General features: G+C 34.1%; 1 protein-coding gene across 1 annotated transcript in view; it reads left to right on the top strand.

Moving 5' to 3' along the window:
• ARAP2 (ArfGAP with RhoGAP domain, ankyrin repeat and PH domain 2) overlaps positions 1 to 23745 on the top strand; it is a 220798-nt gene extending 197053 nt beyond the window's left edge. Inside the window, exons 31-35 of the mRNA XM_051967002.1 lie at positions 3157 to 3239; positions 3532 to 3567; positions 6596 to 6659; positions 15954 to 16088; positions 20252 to 23745. Coding sequence (XP_051822962.1) covers positions 3157 to 3239; positions 3532 to 3567; positions 6596 to 6659; positions 15954 to 16088; positions 20252 to 20578 — 645 coding nt within the window. The 3' untranslated portion in view covers positions 20579 to 23745. The remainder of the gene's footprint in view (positions 1 to 3156; positions 3240 to 3531; positions 3568 to 6595; positions 6660 to 15953; positions 16089 to 20251) is intronic.
• The last annotated feature ends 1019 nt before the right edge of the window (positions 23746 to 24764 follow it).

Raw genomic sequence — 24764 nt, 5'->3', positions numbered from 1 at the left:
CACTGGGAAACGAAAGTGAACTATCTGCATTTTTGTTTTTCTTCCCGGGTTATTTATACCTTCTGAATCCAATTCTCCCTACGCAACAAGAGAACTGTTCGGTTCTGCAAACATATATTGTATCTAGGATATACTGCAACATATCCAACATATAAAGGACTGCTTGCCATCTAGGGGAGGGGGTGGAGGGAGGGAGGGAAAAAAAATTGGAACAGAAACGAGTGTCAATATAAAGTAATTATTAAATAAAAATTTAAAAAAAAATAATAATAATAAATTAACATTGATATAAAATATCAGGCTTTGAAAATGGGCCTAGGAGTGGAGTTGGGATTTAGTCCTGGGATCCTTCGCAGAATTAGGGCATACCTGCAGGCCAAGGACCTTCTTATTGTCAGTGGAGCTTCCCCCTTCTGAGGTCTTATTCCTCTTCCATGGGGAGCCAGCAGAGACCCAGACTGAAACTTAAGGGTAGCCTTCCATGGTGACACAGGAGGAGTACCTCCAGCATAGTCCTGCCATTCCAGAGTGCTGGGGGTGCTAGCCTTGGTGCTAGTGGTGATGGCCTCCAAGGTTAACCTGCTGATTTCTTGAAGTGTTTTTGAGGACCATTTACAAATGTGTTTCATATCTCTGCCTATAATTAATCTGGGCCTAGAGGGCTTGAATTAATTTAAAGCAGATGTATGATATCTGATTATCTCTTTCCCTGCCTTACACCTGATTCATTGTAACTGTATCCTAAGCTAAATGGGATCTTTTAACTCATCTCATTAAACCCCTATGTTTTAAAGATGAAAAAACAGATAACGGGACTTGGCAAAAATCCCAGATGATATGGAACACTGGTGGAATCCAAATCCACGGTTTCTGACTCCATTCCTCCATTCATTTCATATCCCACATTAATCCTGCCATTTCAGTTTTGAAATTATTTTCCTTAATGAAAAAGGAACATACATATATTATATACACACATTCACACGTGTGTCATGCAGTGGAAGGAGCATTGTCCCAGGAATATTAATAATTTGGTTTTACTTCCAGCTTTGCATTAATTATTGATGAGATGCTGGACAGTTGACCTCCCTCCTTCAGATCTCAGTTGTAAAGACTGGGACTATATCTCTAAGATTCAGTGCCATTCTGAGATGCTTGTGTAATTGCCATTTATCCCAGTTATATTCTCTGTTTTGAGTTTTAGGTTTTTTTCTCCTGTGTTCTTTTTCTAGTTTTAGTCATGGTTTAAAAACAAAACAAAAAAACTTTTTTTTTCTTTCCTGATTGATAGTAACATTTTTTGATATGCCTTAACTTGTTTTTGCCTTTGTTCTTAATAATTATATTCTCAGTGGTTAAGTATAGTACTTGATTATTATATTTTTTGTTCATATTCTTTTAAATCCTGAGCACATCGGATCCCAATCTACACAAACACTTTGTTGTCTTTAGAAGTTTTCCTCCCTTTTTCTGGAAGGATATGGTGACTTTCACCATAAATTTGTTTTTAATTACAATTAAGACTGAGAATGTCAATTCTGTTTGTTGTTTCCTTGATCTGAGAAATGAAATTTTGATCAAGGCAGCCCAGTACTTAATTACCATATAATCTGCTTTTGTCCAAATGAAACATTAGTCATATATCTGCGTTATTGAACTTCCTACTCATTATAATATCTTGCCTTGTTACTAATTTTACATTATATTCTGGAAGGGTATGATCCATATCCTCATTCTGGCCAGGTGCTCTGTAGAGTTGTATGTACTATATATAAATAAGTAAGCTTAATAACATACAGTGTTACTGCTCAGTGCTTTGGGTTATGTGTTTGCTTTGATGAAAGGAATACCATTGCCTTATTGCAGTTCTGAGTAACCACCAACTTATACATATTTATACATTAGATATTATACATATATACAATTTTACTTTGTTATCTATACAATAAATTAGACTTAGCTTTTATTGTAATTTTTTTCTGACTTATTGTTTTTTAATTCTGTTTTGTCCTAAGATTTATTCCATCAATTTTTTTTTAAATCCTGAACTTAAGAAATAAAACAAGAATTTCCATAACAAAAGAGAGGGGGTTTAAAAAAAAAAAGGTTGTATATGAAACTGCAAATCTATTATACACAACTTGGTTTTGAAAAAATTTTATCCTGTAACTTTTTCCCTCACCCTAGAGATCACTACCATTTGAAACAAATATGTATATATGTGAAAAACTATCCTTCTATTTCTCTCTTCTTTCTCTGGGTGCAAATTGTATCTTCCTTCGCATCTAAAGTTAACATGGATATTTATAATGGTCAGTCAAAATTGCTTATAAAAGTTTTGCTCCCTCATACTCAACTACTTATTAACTACTTAATTACTATGAAAAGCACTTCAACTTTGCCTTCTTCGGGCTTCTCATATCTAAAATGAAGAAGATAATAGCACTTGTTCTTGTGAAGTATTTAGTAAACCTTGAATATCCATATAAATCCAGGTTATTGCAATAGTGAACTTGTATTTAAAATTCTAAAAATGAAAGCTCATTTTAATTTAATCTAAACAAAAAATGTGATCAGGAGGCTTAATTTTAAGGAAGTAATTAAAATTAAGTGTTACAAAGACAAGTATTCTCCTCTTATATATCTTATATTCAAAATTTATAAGTAATCGGAAAGTAATTTTTTTTCTTGTCTTTCTTTTTCTTTGTCTTTCTCCCTCTCTTTCTCTCTCTTTTGCTTTATTTCTTTGCAAGGTAATTGGGATAAATGAATTGCCTAGGGTCACACAGTTAGGAAGTATTAAGTGTCAGATACCTTCTCTGAAGCAAGAACCTCCTGATTCCAGGAGTGCCATCCAGCTGTCCCACCAAGAAGTAATTTTTAAAATGATTTGTTCCTTTTCATTCTCTCTTCATATATAGTTTTACATACATCTCTAGCTGTACATTTGTGGATTTATAAATATGTAGCTGAATCCCTGTGAATTGTCTACACTGGTTTAGTAATGTTAGCAACATAGATAATAGAAAATTTTGAAGAAATTAAGAAATCCTACAAGGGAAAACAGCAAAGAAGATTAGAAAAAAATGTTTTGAAAGTAAAAAGTTAATTGACAAAATATTTCTTTCTCAATAATATTTTCATATCTATTTACAGAGTAGCAAAGCAGATAAAATGCTTCCTCTCAACTCAATGAAGTTTTACCTTGGTGTGAAAAAGAAAATGAAAACTCCGACAAGGTAAAATTAAAGTTTGAGAAATTTCATGAAAAAGGACAAACTGCTCTATTAAATGATTTTAAGATTCATCAAGATGACTGTTTTTGATGCAACCAAATTCTTTTTAATGTTAAACATATATGTAGAACATTCGATAACATCATCAAAGTATAGTTTGCATTTGGGTTTATTTCCCCTTTTTTCCAATCTACTAAAATTGCCTGTTACGAAGCTCTTTCCTTTTTTATTCATTGGTGCACACATCCACACTCATGCACGCTTTTAACTATACGTTTTATGTCATTTGATACAGTTGGGGATTGACAGCCTATTCGGAGAAACACCATTGGTAAGTAATCATTAGAATCACGAGAATTAAAATATAGATTTTTTTACATTGAAATCATATATATAGTTCCAAAAATAGTTGCTTTGACAGTGTAATAGTTTTCTTTCTTTCTTTCTTTCTTTCTTTCTTTCTTTCTTTCTTTCTTTCTTTCTTTCTTTCTTTCTTTTTCTTTCTTTCTTTTCTTTCTTTCTTTCTTTCTTTCTTTCTTCTTTCTTTCTTTCTTTTTTCTTTCTTTCTTTCTTTCTTTCTTTCTTTCTTTCTTTCTTTCTCTTTCTTTCTTTCTTTCTTTCTTTCTTTCTTTCTTTCTTTTCTTTCTTTCTTTCTTTCTTTCTCTTTCTTTCTTTCTTTCTTTCTTTCTTTCTTTCTTTCTTTCTTTCTTTCTTTTTTCTTTCTTTCTTTCTTTCTTTCTTTCTTTCTTCTTTCTTTCTTTCTTTCTTTCTTTCTTTCTTTCTTTTTTTTTTAGAAGGCAGGCAAAGAACTCACTGAAATGTAGAATTTCAGCTTCCTTTGGATGAAGCTAAGGGTTTTCTTTGACAATTTCAGCTCAGTGATGGAAAAATAGATTTGTGATTAGGTTGTTACCAAGTCTCTTTTTTATTAGTTTTTGCTTTATTTCCACTTGGCCCAACAGTCTTGTGGGGTAGGAGTTAGTTGTGATGGAATAATCTGACAGCTATCCCTTTCCATGAAAAACCAGTGCGTAACACGTTTATATTTTTATTATTTATGTTTTTATCCAATAACATGTATATTGGATTACTTGCCATCTAGGGAAGGAGATGGGGAGAAGGGAGGGAACAAATTTGGAACATTAAATTTTGCAAGGGTAAATGTTGAAAATACATGTGTTTTAAAAATAAAAAAGCATTGTTAAAAAGACAATCTCTGGAAAGGTTAAAAAAAAAAAAGAATGAACACAAATTAAATACCAAAAAAAAAAAAAGAAAGAAAGAAAAACCAATGCATATTTATTCAATGTACAGAATTAGAATATGCATAGATTAATTTGGAGGTAATTTTAGCTTGAAAAGAAACACACAGAGTTAAATAAAATGAAGAGATTAATGTAATCTTCAGCTGGGAAAATGAATAAAAGCTTAACAATGGAAAATATTACAGCTGTGTAAAAAAGGCAAATTACCCAGAGAAGAAATGGGTAGAATAAACTGACAAGATACGCACGTGCACACACACAAGGAAAGAAGTCAGAGGTTAGAACTTTGAGGTGGCAAGGTGCTTCAGTTGAGTAGAGTACTGGAACTGAAGTCAAGAAGATCCAAGTTCAAATACAGTTATTTGTTTTATCTACCTTGGAATCTTCAATGATTTTTGATGGATGAGTGGAAGATAGCTTTTTATAAAAGAATTCATAAGGTAAAATTTTTTCTGCTAAACTGTCATCATCATCATCCTTATTATTTTGGCAATTAGCAAATAAGTATGATGAAGATTTTGCTTACTACTTCTTTGAATTAATTATTAATTATTCATTCACTACATCTTTGAATTGATTATTAATTAAATATTAAGTGATAAAGTTGGTCTTTTGTTATTGTCTCTTGGTGCAAATCCACTTGTCCCATACTGATAAAGAGATAGGATAGGGAAAAAGTGTTGAAATAGGTTTTAATATGTATGTGTACACACTGATATATATTGTTTTTCATTTTTTATTTTTAAAGTGGACTAATGACAAATAGCAATATGTAGATGTCTATGTGTGTATTTTTAAGTCCAACTACACCACTACTTTTAGGTAGATAATAGAGTGACTATAGCATGAAGATGTCTCAAATATTTTGAAGGAAATTGGAATGATATTCTGTAGGGAAATGGGAGCCAGTGAAGATTTTTGAGCATAACAGTGACATAATCAGATAAAGAAAAATTAGGAAGAATTGAATAATACATTTGGGTGTGAAAACAGAAAAAAATTCCTTTAGAGACTATTTACTGTTTTCTCTGTATGTGATCATGAGGACCTTGAGTGACAGTGCAAATAGAAAGGAAGGGGACAAATGAAAGTGATATTGTAGGGATAGAACAAGAAGAACTTGATAACTGATTGGGTCTGGAAAAAAGATGAAATAAGGAGAAAGCTAAAGATAATCAAATAGGAAAACTGGGAGAAGGCTGGTGATACAGATTGAAATCATGATGTCGCTGATCTTTCTGCTTACCATTTTTGATGTCCAAGTACAATAGCAATAAGGCTGTCCCAGATGAATTCATAATCTTTAAAAATTGTACCAATTCATAATCTTTAAAAATTGTCCCATCTGCTATAGCTGGGAAAAATCTGTAGCTAATAAGCATATGCATGTGACTTATTTTTCCTATTCCTCCTCAATAATGTCGATGGGTATTTTCATGATTTTACCTTAGTATTATGTCTATGTTATTACTTAAGATCCCCATGTTCAAATTGGGTACAAGAGTATTTTATTATCTGAGTTCCATACTGGAAAGCTTTTGTTCAACTTCATGTTATTTTCACACACTCACATGAATTCTATCTGCCTTATAAAAATGACCACTTCATGAATGAAGTAGTTAGCAAAATGTCTTCTCTTAACTTTGCCTTCTAAGGCAAAGCAAGTTTTCTTTTGTTTTTCTTTTCTAAAACAAGTTTTCTTTTCTTTTTTCTTTTCTGCTGAGGCAATTAAAGTTAAATGACTTACCCAGGGCCACACAGCCAGGAACTGTTAAGTATCTAAGACCAGATTTGAACTCAGGAGGACCTGACTTCAGGACTGGTGCTCTATCTACTGTGTCATCTAGCTGCCCCTGCAAGTTTTATTTTCACTAAGACTTTAAAGTCATAAACTTTTTAAATGATATGCATTTAACAGAAACCTGAAATAGCCTGTACTTTAATATTCATCTTCTGATTACATTAAATCATAAATCAGGAGAATCTCAAAGAGGTTTTTGAATGTGAACGCAGTAATCACCCATATTATAGGTGACTTGTTATCAGTACACAGTTTGTTCATGTATTATGTATTTTAATACTCCTGTTTTTCAGGTATATGTGTTGTGATAGCCCGCAAACACAGATGGAATGGTTGACCAGTGTTTTTCTTGCCCAGGTATGATATAACCTTTGTTTGTTATATTTTTATAGAATTGTTTTGGGTCTTTTTTTTTAAACTGAAAAAAAAAAAAGATTTTCAAAGAAGGTTTAGTTATATAGCCTAAATTAAAGCTGACATTCACGCACTCATGTATAGTTTTTTGTTTATTATATTCATTTATTATGATGTGAAAGTCAAAGTACCTGAATGCAAGTGAGTGTGTATAGCAATGAGTACCTCTAACAGAGTGTCTGAGGGATTCCTTAACTCCATTTACTTTTAACTTGTATGTAATTCAACATTTCAGGAAATAAAGTATTATTGAAATAAAGTATTATTTTTCAGTAAAAATATTAATTATGTTAATATAATAAAGATTGTAGTTATTGCCTTTTTATTAATGGTCAGAACAGAGCCAACTCTTGTTTGGAACTGGATTCTGGCAAACTAACCAGAAAAAAGAGAAATGAGAAAAGAGTCCAGTAGGACTTGGCTGGATACTGAAGTATGTAATACTTTGTGGAAGGTCACAGAGGGAACCATATGCCATGTTTATTCCTTGCATGCCTCGGAGTGCCATCTTTGATACTAACGGGGGAAGGAAAGGTGAAGAAAGGATTTGGTTAGGCAATCTTAAAGATTCGAAGCCATAGCAACCTCAAACAATGAAAGATTTTTGAAGTTCATGAACCAAGCAGGGAAGTGCCTTCCACATCCAAAAAGCTAATGGAAGAATCAGGAAGTGCCAAAGGCATGGAGGCTCAGAAAACTCTTGGAATCTTGCAGATGACTTCAAGGGCAATTAAATAGTCTTAAGCTTCAGGGAGGAAATTGGGGGCAGGAGGGAGCCAGATTAAGAAATATTTTCCTCAAGCTAGAACCCAGTGCCCAAAGGAAAAAAAAAAAAAAAAAGAGATCAAAAGCAGTTTCCAGATTGACGTAAAAATCCTTGCTACCTTGCCAGCCAAAATATACCTTAGGCTTGAAACCTGAGTGCTTAGAATAGTAATAAGATTAAGACAGCTGACTCCAAGGACAGGAATGAAAAGGAATCAGTAAATACGAAAGCCAAGAAAGATTAAGATCTAGTTCCATTTTTATTCTCACTAAAGGTCAGTTTTTGCCTCCTTTTCAAATATTTTAATTTTTAAATTCTCCATTTTTCTTCATTACCTAAAAAAAAAAAAAAACCTTTATTTTTCCATAAAGTTACTAGCAATAAAATGTAGCAAATTTAGAAAACAGTACTGTTTCTATATAGTTAGGGAAGGAAGAAATTGGAAAGTAGCATCTCTTTCTATGGAAGAACAGTGACTGAGCCCTAGACAGAAGAAGGGGTATTGGCTGTGAATCCAAGGGGACTGGATAGGCAGTCTTGATTTCAGACATGTGAAAAAATGAAATATTGGGAAATTATCCTGAACCTAAAAATGATCTCTAGAGTGAGAAGTGCAGGAAGTGGGGTGTTCTGAGTGAATCAAGAAAGGCTCAAACATGCACGATGTTTAGTTTGTGTCAGCCATCTTTCTGTGCAAATGGGACAGACAGAGGCCAGGATGGACCTTGGCAGAAGTCCCATAAAGGACTGATTTAAGAGTCTCAGCCTTGAAGAGACTGTCTATTTCTGGCACTGGGAGTAAGAATAATACAGGTGGCTTCCAGAGAAAGATGGCTTTCTCTATCAAGGTCAGAGAACTGGTAGTAAAACTAGTGCTGGATGCCAGTTTAGAGTAACAGGAAAAGGGGGCAGCTGGGTGGTGTAGTGGGTAGAGCATTAGCCCTGAAGTCAGGAGAAGCTGAGTTCAAATCTGGCCTCAGACACTTAATACTTCCTAGCTGTGTGACCCTGGGCAAGTCACTTAACTCCAATTGCCTCAGCAAAAAAAAAAAAAAAAAAGAATTACAGGAAAAGAAACCTAAATCCACCAAAGAATAATTGACAGCTAATTAATTAATATTTTAATTGGATGTCAGTTAATGCTATGGTTAATTAATTAATTAATTTGGATTAGTGCATGTCAGAGAAGCCAATTGGGTAAGAAATGGGTCAGGCTACCAATTCCATTGACCCAAGGCCAACAGGACCTCCAGAGCCCTTTGAAGCAGTTGTGTATATGTCAGACTAAGCACCTGGTGAGTGATTTTTAGGGTAAGACTATGAAATGTATATTTCCTACTATGGATCAGGAGCCCAGAGGCGTCCATTAAGAAGAAAGTCAGCATGTCTTGGAACCAGAAGAGACTAGTTATAGAAGACAATGTCCATAAGGAAGACAGGGAAAGCTAGAAAATCTCGGAACATAAAGACCACCTTTGGAGTCAGAGGCTAGAGTCAGCTCTCAGAGAACTTTCTGTGATGCCGGATCAGGGACATAATTAGCCTTTCTGGCACCTGGAGTGAGTGACCAGTGTGGAAAGGGCACTGCCATCAACTTCAGACTTATCAATTGGAAAGGGACCTGTCAGGGGAGAAAGGGAGAGAGGAATCAGATTGCAGAGAAGATTGGGGGAGGAATGAGGGGGATGTGTAGTGTAAAGCTTTGAATGTGAGAGAGGATTTTATATTTGCTCCTGGGGGCCATTAGAGTTTATTTAAGTGGGAGGGGAGAGGGGAGCGGAGAAGGTACTTTTGTAGGCTGTACCACGTGGGAAGATCAGTTTGACATGATTGGAGGATGGGGATTTAAGGGATGATGGTCTTGATTCAGAGAGACCAGCCAGCTATTGCTATAGGAGAAGAGGGAGCATAAAGAGAGAAATTCCCGAAGGAAAATCAACAGGACTTGGCCACAGATTGAACTTGGGAGGGGGGAGAAATTGGTGAATCATGGATAATTCTTCAGTTGCCTAAAATGTAGGGAGGAAATTTAGGTCAACTAGTGTGAAATAAAGTTGTGGCAGGAGACTATTGAATGTCAGGCTAACTTAATGAGTGTTTTATCTTAGAGGATGAGAGGTGGCAAATAATTTAACCCAAAGTTACACAACTAGTAATGTCTTAAGTTATATGTTGTTCGGTCATTTAGTCAGGTCCAGCATTGACGCCAGTGATGTCCATGGAGTTTTCTTAGGAAAGTTACTGGAGTGGCTGTTTCTCCAATGGATTCAGGTTTAAGTGATTTGCCTAGGCTCACACAGCTGAAGTTAAATTTGAGCTCAAGGCTTTTTGTGTGCAAGCCCTGCACTCTATCCACTGGCCCACCTATCTGCAACTCATGAGAATCAGTGCTGGCCAAATTCTCTTTTATTAGTCTTTTCAAGTTTCATTATTATTTCTGCTGTATCAGATGAATAAATGGGAGACAGAGAGTGATAAGGAAGGAAGGCAGAATGCAGAGCAAGGAGACAATCCATCACTTCCTAGCATTTTGATCATGGAGAAAACTGAACTTAATTTTTTTTCCCCCTCATTTGCCAGATGAGGACAATACTTATAATAGTTCCTCTGTGGTATCAAATTATATCAATTCTTTGCAAATCTGAAAAGTGTTGTTTAAATACCATCCCCTTATCTTATTATTATTACATCATCAACAACAATAATAATGATAATAAATGAACAAAATCATACTGTTAGGTAGGCTAAATTCGTTCTATTTCCAAATCTAATGAGTACACAAACTCATCCCAGAACCTGCTTCTAGGTAGGATGGTCTTCAGTGCACACCAGAACTCTTTCCCAGTCTTAACTTCAGTGAATGCTTTTCTCCTTCCACGAGTTTTCTTTCATTACAGACACCATTGGGCCTATGGATCTTGATCTTGTTCCTAATCTCTTCAACGAGGAGAGCAGCTCATTAATTACCCTGTCCATACTGTGGTCTTCTATCCATCCTGCACAGATCTGATAGTTTGCTCCTTCAAACTTACCTTAGATATTTGTGTGACTGCCCTTGCACCTGCCTCATTCCTATGGTTTAGTCAGGAATTAAGTTGTAGCCTTTGGACCTTTTCTTTTTTATTTCTTTATATGCCCTATTTTAAAAAGTTATTTATCCTCTGCAACAAGTTGTTGCATTTTGTTTTCTTACTCATTCTGCTACTCTTTCATTTTGTTGGATTGTTTCATCCAAGCAAGTTATGCTTGTAAGGTCTTTTGCATTGTTTTGTTCTAAATCAGGATTTTATCTCTCTGATTAGTTTTGCTAATATTATTTTGATGCTGGTCTATTCCTTCCTCCCCTTCCTCTCGGCGCCCCCAACTCTCCTCCTTATAAAGACATAATTTAGACATTTAAATCAAAGCAACTAAGACCGATCCTGGTCTATTCTTAGTTATTTCCTGGAGTTCCTGATTACCCTTCTTGTGTAAGATTCCTTGAATTTACTTAAATTATTAATTTTTCTTTCTTTGAATGTTTCTCTTTATTTTAAACCATCTCTCTCCCACTATGTAAATCAGTGGTTCAAAAACCATACCTTTTCTCCATTCCAGTTTATTAATTAACTGATTTTTTCAGCACCCTTTTCTAAGAAGATTTTCTTTATTTTTCTCTCCTTGTTTGTTTTCCTTTCAGGTATTTTCAGATTTTTATTCTTCACTTCATTAACTATGCTGTTAATTTGTTTCTTCTTTATTCTCTCTTATATTTTTAAGGAGGATAATTTCAGGAGTACCAAACTTGAGCTGCCTTTTATATCTAATTTCTATTTTGTTGTATTTGCAGATTTTCCTTGATCTCCTCCTTTTTATGCTATACTTCACTTCTAGAAATATCAGTTGGTGAAAGAAACAAATTTAATTAAGATAGTTTTGCCAAATGTACATTATTGTATCCTTAGGCATGATACCTCATATCCAGTACTGTGTCATATTCACAGCTTATCCTTTTGGTTACGGACTCTATTCCCTTGCTCCTGATCTTATCCCACCACTCTGTTAGCTGGTTAACTACTGTTGGGGACTAATACTTTTTTTTTTCTTAGATTGGATTCAGTCCTGGATAAAAACCGTTTCTCCCCATAAAGTGGTCTCATAATGGGCAGAATTCCCATATATGAAATCTATTATAAATCAGTTCAGGAGTTTCTTGCCCTTACTTCCTGCTTTCTGGGTAGTCTACAGAATTCTCCTTTTGGTTGGGAATTTTTGGTTCATTTTTTTTTTTAACAGTATAATTATTCATAGTTCCTGATAAGTGTTTTGAACTCTTTAAGATAGTGAGTTGGTGCAATGAATTGAGCCCTGGGTCCGGATTTAGGAAGATGAGTTGGTGGAATTTTTCACAGCTTCAGTCTCTGTACCTCTGAAGTGGACATCATGACATTTTTGTCACAGGGTTGTTCTGAGGATCATATGAAGTAACTGAGGAAGGCTCTTTGCAAATGTTAGAACGGCTATGAAAATGCTGACCGTTATTTTTCTTTCTAGAACCCTATAATGCTAGTTTTTCTGCTGAGTTAGATCTTCCTTTAGATTTCACTTATCTGTTTCAACCTTTCTCTTCTATTCCCTATCAATTTTCTCTACTTTTCCTTCTTACTCTTTGGTTCCTCTTATTTCAAATACTAGACAAACCCTAGAGTTTGAGAATCCTTAGCTTCTGTTTTATTTAGGAGATATGCCCCTGACTAAAGTCAAAACTGCATTTTCATTCCTCATTCCCTTAAGCATAAAAGTACTTTGTTTCCTTTAGCTGAACTGAACTCTGCTCTAGAATGAGTCTTTGCCCTAGAAGGATTTTGGATTCAGCTTCTGTTATGCTATATCTGCTACAAAATTTCATTTTCTTGAGTTTTTGCAGTGGGAAAAGTTGAGGGAGACAACTGTCCCGCCATCTTGCCAGTTATATGATGCACCTGTGAATACTGGGACTGGTTCTTTGTAGTAGTGGTAGTAGCTAGCCATCTTTACATCTTGTATTCTGGTTTCTTTTGAGTGCCTGAAGCTGATTCTTTTTAATTTATCATTGATACAGGATAAATTACTGACATATATCAGGCCCAAAGAATGACTAGGACATCTGAGTTTCCCAGATTCTTTCTGATAATTAAAGGCAGTCTTTCTAGAAACCTACCATTTTGATTTTTGAGTACAAACATAGCTTAAAGCATACTAATAAACTGATTATTACTATTACGGAAAGAAAATTATTCTCTTTTTTTCTTTCTTTCTTTTTTTATTTAGCAGTCTAAATACTGAATCACATCATTGCCATTTTTCCTTCTCTGTTTTATAACTTTCTGAAAGGCTAAGTTGATACATGTTAAAATATTGCTTTTTCCTTTAACTTTTTAAGCATCTTTAAATTTTAAATATTTCTAGTTAGTTTCAAGACTCATATTAAGTTTATGTGTGTATGTGTGTGTGGAAACACATATATAAATGCATGTATATATACATATCTCAAAGCAATTTTTTTAACAAAATTCAAAGTAGTTACTTAAAAAATTTTTTCTGAAAAGAATCTATTTCTAAAAAATCTTTATTCTGAACTTAAGAAATAAAACAAGCATTTCCATAATATAATAGAAAAATGATTATGAAATTACAAATATATTGTGTACAACTTGCTATTCCTTTTAAATATATAATAAAGTTATCATGTAACTTTTTTCCCCCTTACTCCTTTCTCTGTCCTAGAAATGTGATATTCAGCATTTCTTTTTAAATTTAAGAAGACAGAGAAACATGATTGTTTTTGTAATTGCCTAATTTACAGTTCCAGTGGAACCATCATTGAAAGAAGTCTTCAAGGAGCTTGGATATTTATACCCTTCTTGTAAGGGTGCTGGTAACTCAATTTAAATGGCAGTATTTTTCCTCTATTCATCCCAGGGTCCCTTCTTTAGGAGAGGAATTAAAGACCCTTATCAGTAGAAATGGTTCTTCCCAGATACTCTCTGACTACATAATTGTATTCCTAGTCACACAGCCCACAAGATCAGTGAAATTAATTGGAAACAATTCAGGTGCCATTCTTTATTAGTGGTGATAGAATCACCTTCTCCCCTTAAAGGACTTAGGAATCATCTCAGGTCATTCTTTCCCATATCTAGATTTCACTTCTCTTGAGAACCACTTTCTTTGCTTCATTTAATTTATTACCTTTCCTGGTGGCTAATAAACATTTCTAGTCTTCACATGACTTTGTAACTAGCTGAAATGAGATTCATACAGGAAATAGTGGAGACCATCCTTTTTGAAGATTCTCTTAGTCTTGTCATTGACCTTTGGTTTCCCAGTGAAGGTCTTCTCGATATTTAAAAAAAGAATTATGAGTCATATTTCTACTGTGTAAATCTAAACCGTATTCTAGTCTGGTATTCTGGTGTTCTATCCCTAACTGTAATAAAAAATTATATTTGGAGAATTTGTCTTTAAGGCACCTTTAGAAATCCATATATATCCATATATGTAGTTTCTTTTGATCCTGAGATTTCACTGGTATAAAGCACGCAGAATCATGGAATTTGAGATTTAGGAGGATCTTACTGACCAGCCCAGTCCAATCCAGTTACAAAAAATATTCTCTCTTTGATATGTGTACCTATTGAGGAACTTTCTGCATCAGTTCAGATCAGCAACTGTTCTGCCAAATAGTCCTTGAGGATTACTTGGGACATAGAGAAGTTAAATGATTTCGTCCAGTTCTATTCCTTAATGACTTGAATCAAGTACCACTTTCTCCACAAAGTCTTTCTTGATCTATCCACAGCTGCTACTGGTCTCTCTCCCAGATATCTTATATTTAACTATTTTGTATTTATTCTCACTATATTCATTCTGTATATAGTTATATGTATACCTATTGGCTAACTCCTTGCAAGTAGGAATTATTTATTTTTTAAACTTTTTTTTCCCCCTAAGATGGTATCTGCTATATAGCAGATGCTTAACAAATGCAATTAATTGATTAAATGAGTCAAATTTGGAACTTGAATTAGGTCTTCCTAACACCAAGGTAAACCTTAGTACTACTATTTACTATCTTTTAGTTTTGCCTTCTGAGTTCAGTATATTGAGATTCATTCCCCAAGTCTTCTCAGTGTTCCTTTTTTCCTGGAAATGAATTAAATAGTTTAAAAAAGATATTGACTCTTATGGGTTCCTAAGATAACTTTTAGCACCTCTCATCTACAATTAGTGCTCCCAAAGTGTCATCATTACTCTATAGATTTAACAGGGGAAGCATTATAAGTTAGGATTATCTCGCCATAGAAATAATACGGCACTATAAAACATTCCTCAAATAGGCCTGTTGTAGTGGGTTTAAAGTAAATTAAGAGTCTAAAGAAAATGAGGGAAAAGTGAATATTCATCTGTGAAGAAGTTGAATGTTTGGACTTGTAACAAACTATTTATGCCCAAATTTTAAGGGATACATTATGAAAGCATTAAATTTAATCAAGATCTTCATACAATTTACTATTCAAACTTTTCTTAAAATAAGCACCATATTCCTCATAACAAAGAACAAGAATCTCCTACCTTTTTCTTAATAATAAAAGTAAATGAGGAACAAATATTTAACCACTTATTATTTATTCTTTCAAAGGCATTTTTACTGGGTGCCATTGTATCCCTTTTATTGTTCTAAAAATTTAGACTCTTTTGTAAAGACACAGCATTATTTAAGTACTTCTTATTATTTGTGTATTATGTCACAATATGTTAAGAGCTTTAGATTGTCTTAATCCAATGTGACATTTTAAATATTGCAAAATGATTTTCTTTAGTGCATTAGTCAATGTGGAACCATTAAATTTGTGGAAATGTGTACCATATTTTCATAGTGATTTTTAACAAAATTTTCTAATTGTAAGATGAGACTTTATACAAAATGCAATTAAGTAACAAAAGTGTTATGTAGTTCTAAATAAAAGAAAGTATTTATCAACTATTGATGCTGTAGATTGAATTGGGATATTTAAGGTAAAAATTCTTTCTTTCCAAACTTTTTCTCCGGTCTAGTTGGAAGAATAAAAATAAATTTCCCTCAATTCTGGCTCAGAAATCTAAGACAGATGGATAGGTTCCTTTTCACACACAGAAATTTTTTCCCTTTTCCCCAAAGTTTTTTTTTTTTTTTCTTTTTGTTTGGTTTGATAAATAGTGTAGAAGGTCAACGTTTGTAACTGAAAAATTGAACAGAGACTTCAAAGCTCAGTTCACTTAACAAGTCTGAGATCCTTCAGCAGCAGCAGGGCTGTGGTGTTAACCTAATAATTACAACTAATATTCATAATGAAAAGTGGAGCATCTAATGTGGAGAAAAGGGAAAAGAGTTGAGTGAGTCGATTTGTGTGCATATAACATAGTATTATCATAAAAGCCCATGCCAACAGCCAGAAATTGTGTCTCCACAGCATGATAATGATATATGGCCACCAGCTGGAAAGGAACGTAAGCGATCTATAACCAAAAATCCCAAAGTTGGCGGTTTGCCTTTAATTCCCATCCAGCATGAGAAAAATATTAACCAAGCCAGAAGAAATATAGAGGTAGGTTGGGAGTTTTATATATTTTATATTGAATTAGAACATAATTTTTTTTTCTTGTGCAATTTGTAATTTACCTTGGTAATTAGCTCTTTGACTACAATTAAAGATGAACTAGAGATTTCTTAAATGTTGCCCTGTAAAAAATAGTCAGGAAATATTTTGTTTTCATCTTGATCTAGAATAATAGGATTCTGCTCCAATTAGAAGGAGACTATAGAGATATTCTGCTTATACATCAAATACACTGAGGCTCGTAAAATTCAAGTGACTTATCCAAATAGAAGTTTCCAGCTCTGGGCAGAGCTGAAACTTTAAACCTGAGGTACTTTCCAGTATAGCACCAAATCCATCCCTCATTAAAACTATAACATTTTACAAAAAAATCTAGTTAATAATTTAGTGAATACTACCATTTTGAATTTAATTTTAATTTCTTGAGATAATTAGATTTTGTTTTAATCATGTAATCACACATTCTGTACCATGTTTTCTTCTCTGAAGTAACTAGGTGATCTCAAATACACCTTCAGGAATTCTGTTAAATATTACAACCAGAAATCAGGTTTAAAAGGGGTAAAGAAAATAGTCTGAAGCTGTGATAACACTTTGACACTTTACAGACTCCGACTCAGGTTTCAGTGCTTCGGGGACTAATGGTATTTCTCAGCTAAGTCAGTGACCTGAAAGATAGCCCTTGGGCATCCACAAAGAAGCATTGCTATCTTTCATGAAGGCATTTTTTATTTCTCCTTTCCAGTTGGAGAATAAAACATGGAGCAAGTCATTGTTGTATAGGAGTTACAGTGTAGAAGTTCTCAGACTGCTGACATTTCTAGATCCACTGAGCTTTGCACATGTGTGAATATCTTAATTGAGATAAACATATACTCCCATAAATTCCCTTACAGAAGATCCTCCTGAGGTTCTCCCCTCGATCGTTTTACATTCTGTGGGAACTCATACCACTTTTGAGCTGTAAAACCATTAGCCCCTACTCTCTCCCCACTGGGTCAGCTAAATTTTATGGTAATAAATGGAGGGAATAATGTGTTTTATGTTATTTCTTCATCATGGCATCATTACTAGAATATATTTTGCTTTTCTTTCCCTTGTCCTGTTGTCAAAATCAACAATTTTGATTCACCACAGACGATTCTTTCATCAGATTTTTTCATGATTCACAACTGTATAGATATTAATTTAAGAATATTTTTGAATGATTTTTATTTTAGAAAGAGTTTGAAACCATTGAAAGCTACAGTTTCCTAAAAGCATTTCACCCCACAATATTCCTCTTACGTAGTTCTGAACCCAATTCTTTTGAACTATTCCGGGATGTGTGTGTATGTGTATACAGGTACACATGTGAACAAACTCAATGGACTTTCCAACCAATTGTGTGCCACAATCTGTGCAATACGCATTCTTAATTCACTTGGGTTTTTCCTGTATAGATTATTGTATCGATATCTTTTGAATCATCCTATATCTGCTGAATTTATGTAGAATTCTGGAGTTTGAAGAGAGTCTTCATTGATAAGAACTATGCACAAGACCTCCACTATAGATATTTTTGGTGAACATGTAGTTCAGACAACATTGAATAAAAAAGAAGTATTGCAGTCATTTATATAAGGTGTAATCTACTATGGAAAATCATTTGCAAAAGCTTTTTGGTCCTTTTACAAATTTTTCTCAATATTGCTCCCAGTCTTGTATGACTCTTCCTCATAATATTTTGTAAATAGATCTGTGTTAAATACCAGTGCTGCCCTTTGCTGTCATATTTCTTTTCATTCTACTTGTCTAAGAGGTCAAGCATTTGCCAATTAATGTGTTTTCTGGGCTCTTTAGGCCTCTCTTGGGTTCAGATTCTTGGTAAGAAACCATGGCAATAAGAGTTCCCTTTTTACATGTTAGTCAAGATTTCAGTAATACAAGTTAGACATTTGTAAATTCATGTAGTGCATATTCTGTCTTTTCATATTCCTCTACTTGGGATTGTTTTTGGCTCTTGGGCTAAACTATTCACTCTAGACCGCTGATTGAGAAATAGTTTCACTTTTATTTCCTTTCTATTAAAGTTTTGTTTTTTTAATGATTGGATGGAGATGGTACATGTAACAACAGCTTCTTGAAGATAATATTAGCAATATGAATTCTCCCAAGTAGTTTATTTCAAATGAGAAATGATTATCAGGAACACATTTTAGGCAACAAAGGTTTTCTTATAAGGATCGTGTCATTGTCAATTTCATTCCTCTAGTATTATTTATTTATCAAGATCGATCTCATGTTTATAGATAATATGGACACTTTGTGATATTTATTATCATCTGCCCTCATTTCTTTCACCACTGAAATGAGCAGGCAGAAGGACGAGAAAGTTTCATTTTGTCATTCTTTTATTATTTAATAGTAATTAAATTAATAAATAATTATTTTAAAAAATCCATACTATTTTAAATCATGAACTACCATGGCCAAATAATTCTTTAGCTCGAACAATCTATTAATACTTTACGAGGTCGACTTTTGGAAAACACATAGTTTTTAATTATATCTGAAATTGGAAAGCCTCCTTTCCAGATTGTTAAAATCTGCCCAAGTATGGAATTTTGTCTTCATAGTGTTTGAGGACCCAAGGTGGGCCCTGAACCGTGAGGCTTTGATGTGAGACTCTTGTGACAGAAAGATAAGTTTATAACAATTTGTCTCTAATAGAAAATGTGATGGGATCAGAAGACCTAGAGTCAAATCCTAAATCTATCACTTTGTCTAAGTGTGTTTTTTGAAACTTCAAATTCTATAGCTGGGCTAAGGCTAAAATAAAGCTGTCTGAGCCTGAAGTTCCATGATGGTTTTAAGAATTATATGCAATTATATTTCATGTGCTAAGTAAAGTAAACTCTTGTTATCAGTAATGTTAAGGTTGTGTTTACATTTTCAAAAACTCTTGTCTCTGAAAAAGAAAAAAATTAGCTTTATATACACAAGTTGAAAAGTACATGATATTTTTATGTTCAGACTTTAGTATAAATTTCTATGCCAGTTTACACTAAGGATGATGTACTACTTAAAAGGATATTATGTATATTTTAGGACCTAGGACTGGACTCTTTGTATAATTACTTTTCAATACATATTTATCAAGTTGAAGTAATGTAAATTAAAAATGTGATTTTAAAAAATATTTGGAAAAAATATGTGTACTATAAATTGTAAGTGTAGCACATTAAAATGAGGCATTTTGAAGAAATCTCAAGACAAGCCTAAAGAAGAGATATTAGTATTTTCTGAAGAGCGGTGTGGTTTGTCTAAGATTAATTTATGTAGTTAGGTGGCAGAACTCTGCAGGGAGGAGGACCTGAGTTCAAATGTGCCATCAGACACTTAACATTTATGACCTGTGTGAACCTGAGCAAGTCTGCAATCCCCCCAAAAGACTAATTCATCAGAAATGCTTTTCTTTTGAAATAGCCAAAGATTTTGTTAATACCATTAATTTAAAAAATAGAAATTACAAATTGCCTACTATAAAACCATACCTGTTAGAATCAAATCCTAAACTTCTCATTCAAAATGAAATCACAGGTAGAATACTATTGTTCTGTGGGAAATGATAAGCAGGATATTCTCAGAAGAAAAAAAAAAGAACCTGAAAAGTTCTTCATTAACTCAAGCAAAGGAAAATGTATTGTAAATTGAGTAATAGTAGTGTTCTGGGACGAGCCACATGTAAATGACTTTGCTATTCTCAGCAGTACATGATCCACAACTACTTTGAAGGACTTATGATGAAAAATTCTATCCATAGTCAGAGAAGGAATTGATTGTGTCTGAATATATATTGAAAATCTCTTTCTCTCTCTCTCTCTCTCTCTCCTTTTTCTTTTATTCCTCTCTCTCCCTCTGATTTTACTTTTTTTGAGGTTTTTATTTTCATTACAGTGGGAAATCTATGTTTTCTTTCACAAAATGATTTTTATGGAAATATTTTGTATAGTTTCACATGTGGTTTCTTATCAAAGGGTTTGGGAAGGAATAAGGTAGAGACCCTGGAACTCAAAAAGTTTGAAAACCAAATGTAAAAAAAATTATATTTTAGGATGCACTTGTATGGTTGGGAATTGCTCTCATGTGAACTTCTTTGTTTCATTTAGAATGCAAAAGCAGGACTCGACAAACAGGAGAAAGAGTCGGTGGAAGCCAGTCTAAGAGAGAGGGCCTCCATGGTGGCTCATTGTTTGGAACGCAAGGAGGACAAACTCCGGAATCGGACTAAAAAGCACCGGAGTTTGAACTGTCTGGAGGACTCAGGGGCTGACATTCTTCATCACAAATCACATAAAGACTTGAAATTTCTGAGGAAGATTGAGGACAAGAATAACAGATCTAGTTTGGAAACTGATAACAAGTTACCGTCCAAAGTGATCGAGGAACTCAACGTGGTTCTTCAGAGAACAAGAACCCTGCCCAAGGATCCGTGACGGGCATTTGGCCAAAAGGGAAAAGCGATTCCCTTTGGATAATGTACAGTAGGTTCATTATTAATGCACAGAATAGCTGAACCAGGTTCTCCTGTTTGTAATTACTACAAAATGCCAAGTTTAAAGTATGTATATGAGTATCATTAAATGACTATAATAAGATTTACTGTTGTGAACACAGACTAATGTAAAGTTATGATGGAATAACTCACTTTTGTACAGTCAGGGGAATCCTCTGAAAGCAGAGCCCTCACGGGGCGCTGTATTTAGTGTATAATGTTTTGTCTTTTTCCCAAGATGGTTTTGTTGAATTTGACAGTACCTGTAACACATATTGCACTTTGAGAAACTTTGTTGAGTTGCTGCATGATTTTAGGTTTACAGAGCTAAAGTCCTGAACGGACGAGTGACTGTGTCGGGTGGTGATGGTGTGGTGGCTGAATCTGAATCAGTCTTTAAAGAGGGAAACATTTCCCCAGATTTTTAGGACCAAGGACCGTGGTAGGGACTCGGGGTCTGCTTCAGATCGGTGGGGACCCATGTTAATGGGAGCTGCTACCGTAGCCTGGCAGAAGGGAATTTAGCACTTTTCCTGTATTTTCTAATGAATGATATTCAGATCACTACAGTGGCTTAATTCTGTTCTTGGGTCCTTTTCTTAGTGTTTTAAGCAAAATAAGCCATAGATTACGGTCACTAAACTTTTGTTCTTTATAGATGGCTTCAAAGGTTGTTAGACAATAACTGATGAGCAGGTCTTGAAAAGGAGCAGAGATTCCAGTCTACTCATTAAAGCTATAACTAAAATCCATACGTATCTCTATCTCCCTGTACCTGTCTGTATAGGGAGGTAGATACCTATCTATGTATGTGTGTATATGTGGGTGTATTTGCATTTATCTCACATACATATATGTATGTATGTGTATCAATAAGTCACATGCATGTATGTATGTATATATACCTAGATATCTGTATCTCCCTTTATAGATAGGTACAGGGAAATGTCTGTGTGTACCTGCATATGTACATATATGTCTCTCTCTGTGTGTATATGTGTGTATATATAAACAAACATATGTGTTTATATTTTATGTGTGTATATATACACAGAATAGAAACACGTGTGTGTGTGTATTATATATATAAAATGCACACACACAGAGACACACATCATATGTATATAATGCACGTGTGGATATATTGCTTTTACATGGTCATTAAGTACCATATAATCGATGCTCCTTTAAAGGCTTGTTCATCAGTTTATAATCTGGTAAGGAATATATTTGTGTGTGTATTTATACATATACATATACACACAGTGTGTATACATAATACACATATATGTATACAATACATGTGTGTTTATGCTTAAGTGTGGGAAGCACAAAAAAATATTAAGGTTCCCCTTTCCCATCAAGTAAAACTACAGTGAAAGATATGAGATGTCATATTATCATTTGAATGTTAAAATTTCATTTGAAAGGCACTGGATCATGGAGCTGGCAGGGACATTAGCATTGATCTAATCCATTGCTCTAATTTTACCAGTTAGGAGAAGCTCATGCATCTTGCTCAGTCAGTTTTGCATTAAGTTGTTAATAATCCTCTGAAGTTAAAGGATGGTCACCAAAAATCTAAGGTAAAGACAGTTCTTCTGTATCTCAGGATAAATAAATTGGGGTCCCCTTTCCTTTTTGATCAAATGAGATAATAGTTGTAAAGCACTTAGCACAAAGCCTGGCACCCAGGAGGTGCTTAATAAATACTTGTTCCCTTCTGCCCTATGGAATTGGTCACTGAGTTGGATTTGCTGTGTAACTCGCCAGCTCCTAATTTAATCCTGGATTGTGGTAAGCTGGCACCTTTATCTCCCCTAATTTTCAAGTTTACTGATCTGTAAACAGGAAGGAGTCGTGTTGGAGCGTTGATGTCCCTTTCTGCTCTGGATCTTTACAGACGATGTCAGTTTTTATGTTGGAAAGCATCTGTACAGCCAAGAATTTTTCTCTCCTGGCATTCTCCCTCACGTTATTATTCGTCTTTTAAATGTCTGGAGTTCATCTCTATGGAAATATCACAGAACGATCATGCTCTTTGGCCATTGCAGAACCGAATGAAGCACTCTATGATTTATGGTGCCGTCATCTCGCCCCTAATGGCGACAGGATAAATAAATGCTTCAGGCAGCAGGTAGTTCTCAAGAAAAGGGAGTAAGCTGCTCTTTAATTAGAAGTGAATTGTTAAAAAATGAAGAGAAACTGCAGGACAGTTTACTAGTTTTCACAATGGTTTGGGAATCTCTGTTGACAGAAAGTGTGATAGGTAAGAAGGAAAAATCAATTCAGATGAACTGCTATTCATCATCAGTTTATTTAATTTTAGGTTTTATTTTAAGTATGGAGACATGTTGAGTATGGATCCATTTTGAAGTTTGTCCTTTTTTTAGGAAGATTTCCAGAGTGTCTGATGTACCACAAGTTGTTCTGAAACTTAGATTTTACAAGGGTCACCTCCTACACCTTCCAACATCACTCCCTTTATTTTTCTACTTTGTTGTTGTAAGAATCAAATGCTCTACTGTATGTAAAGTGCCTTGTAAAGTGCTTTGTAAATGCCAATTTTATTTGTTTGTAACTATGCCTTAAGATTTATATAAAAATAGATTTTTAAAAATCTGTTTAAATGTGACTGCAGTTCTTCCCAAGGATATGCACAAGTTGAAAATGGTTCCGTTATAGAGAAGTGATATCAGATCAAGTTTGCCAATTTATTGAAACAGATACTGCCTGGTGTTCCTAGATCGTGGCTGAGCTTTTTGTAATTTATGATTCTGACATTGTCAATGCAGGGGGGGGGGGGGGGGTCTTTCAAAAATGTAAACTTATACATACACAGAATAGAAGTGACTGGAGGCACTGTTTAATTTTTAAAATCACTAAAATTCATTTCAAGTACATTACTTTGTTGTTCTATTTAAATTATATAACCTGATGACTCCTCTGTGCTGCACTGAAAATTCACCATCAAGTCCAAAGCATCTGAAGGAGAAATCAGAGTTTTATGCAACTAGATGCTTGTTTGCCCTATTATTTTTATTACCCTTCAGTACTGAAATGTGTATGAGTTGTATATTGCCAGAATAAATAGTATTTTCTTCAGAATGTGTCTTTTTTATGTGACATTTTGAAAACTTACCTGTTTATTCAGCATGTTCAAGTTATCTGTTTTTGATTTCTTTCACTTTTACTGCACATTGAATCCATTAACATCACTTTCAAGTCCTTCCTATTCCCACTACCCTCACCACAGTTAAGGACCTTACTATCCCAGACTTAGTATTATAATGACCTCCTCATATAATCATAATATATGTAATATATATATAATATAATCATAAGAATAATAAATTCTAGGCTCATTGCTCCAAACATGCACCAGATTAATCATACTATTCATACCTGGTGAAATACATGGCAGAGGAGATTGCCGGATTGCAGTTAGGAAGACCTGGATTTAAAGCCAATCTATATACAGTTCTTGACTGTTAAGCCATTTACCAGTTATGGGTAAAACTCTACTTATCTCCATGATTTTGATTCTATACCTAGAATACCCTCACTCACCTATCCCTTATATATGTACCCCACCTACACTGGTTAGGATCCCTTCCATTTTTCAGCGCTCAGAGGAAAATAAAATTGTAGGCTGGGTTTGGAAGTGGACAATGGTATTATGGCTTATTTATTTTGGATCCCCTTTGCACATTGAAAGCACTTAATCATTTTCTGTTGAAATGAATTAAACATACTATGAGTTGAGTTTTTTGTGCTCTGATTTTTTAAAACATTACTATTTTCCTCCCCAGTCTCCCAAAATAACATATATAGAAATGTAATAAAAAAAAATAATAATTATCTACTTTTATCATAACAAGCACCTTCTCAATACTATCAATTAATATTCAATATCTAGTCAATTCATGATTCCTTAATTAGATTTTGTATTTAGTGTATTTTTTCCTTCTCTGCATCTATCAAATAACTCCTTTTCCAGAAACAACTGAGGATAAAAAATTAATTTCAAAATAATCATGTCACAATTTTAATATGTTAATTTTTGTGAATAATTTCCAAATGTGCCTAACAATGCTGATCAAATTTTATGTTGATATGCCATTTAA

This window comes from Antechinus flavipes, chromosome 6, assembly GCF_016432865.1.
Source record: "Antechinus flavipes isolate AdamAnt ecotype Samford, QLD, Australia chromosome 6, AdamAnt_v2, whole genome shotgun sequence".
Taxonomy (NCBI): Eukaryota; Metazoa; Chordata; class Mammalia; order Dasyuromorphia; family Dasyuridae; genus Antechinus; species Antechinus flavipes.
This window is presented reverse-complemented; position numbering and strand designations above follow the sequence as displayed.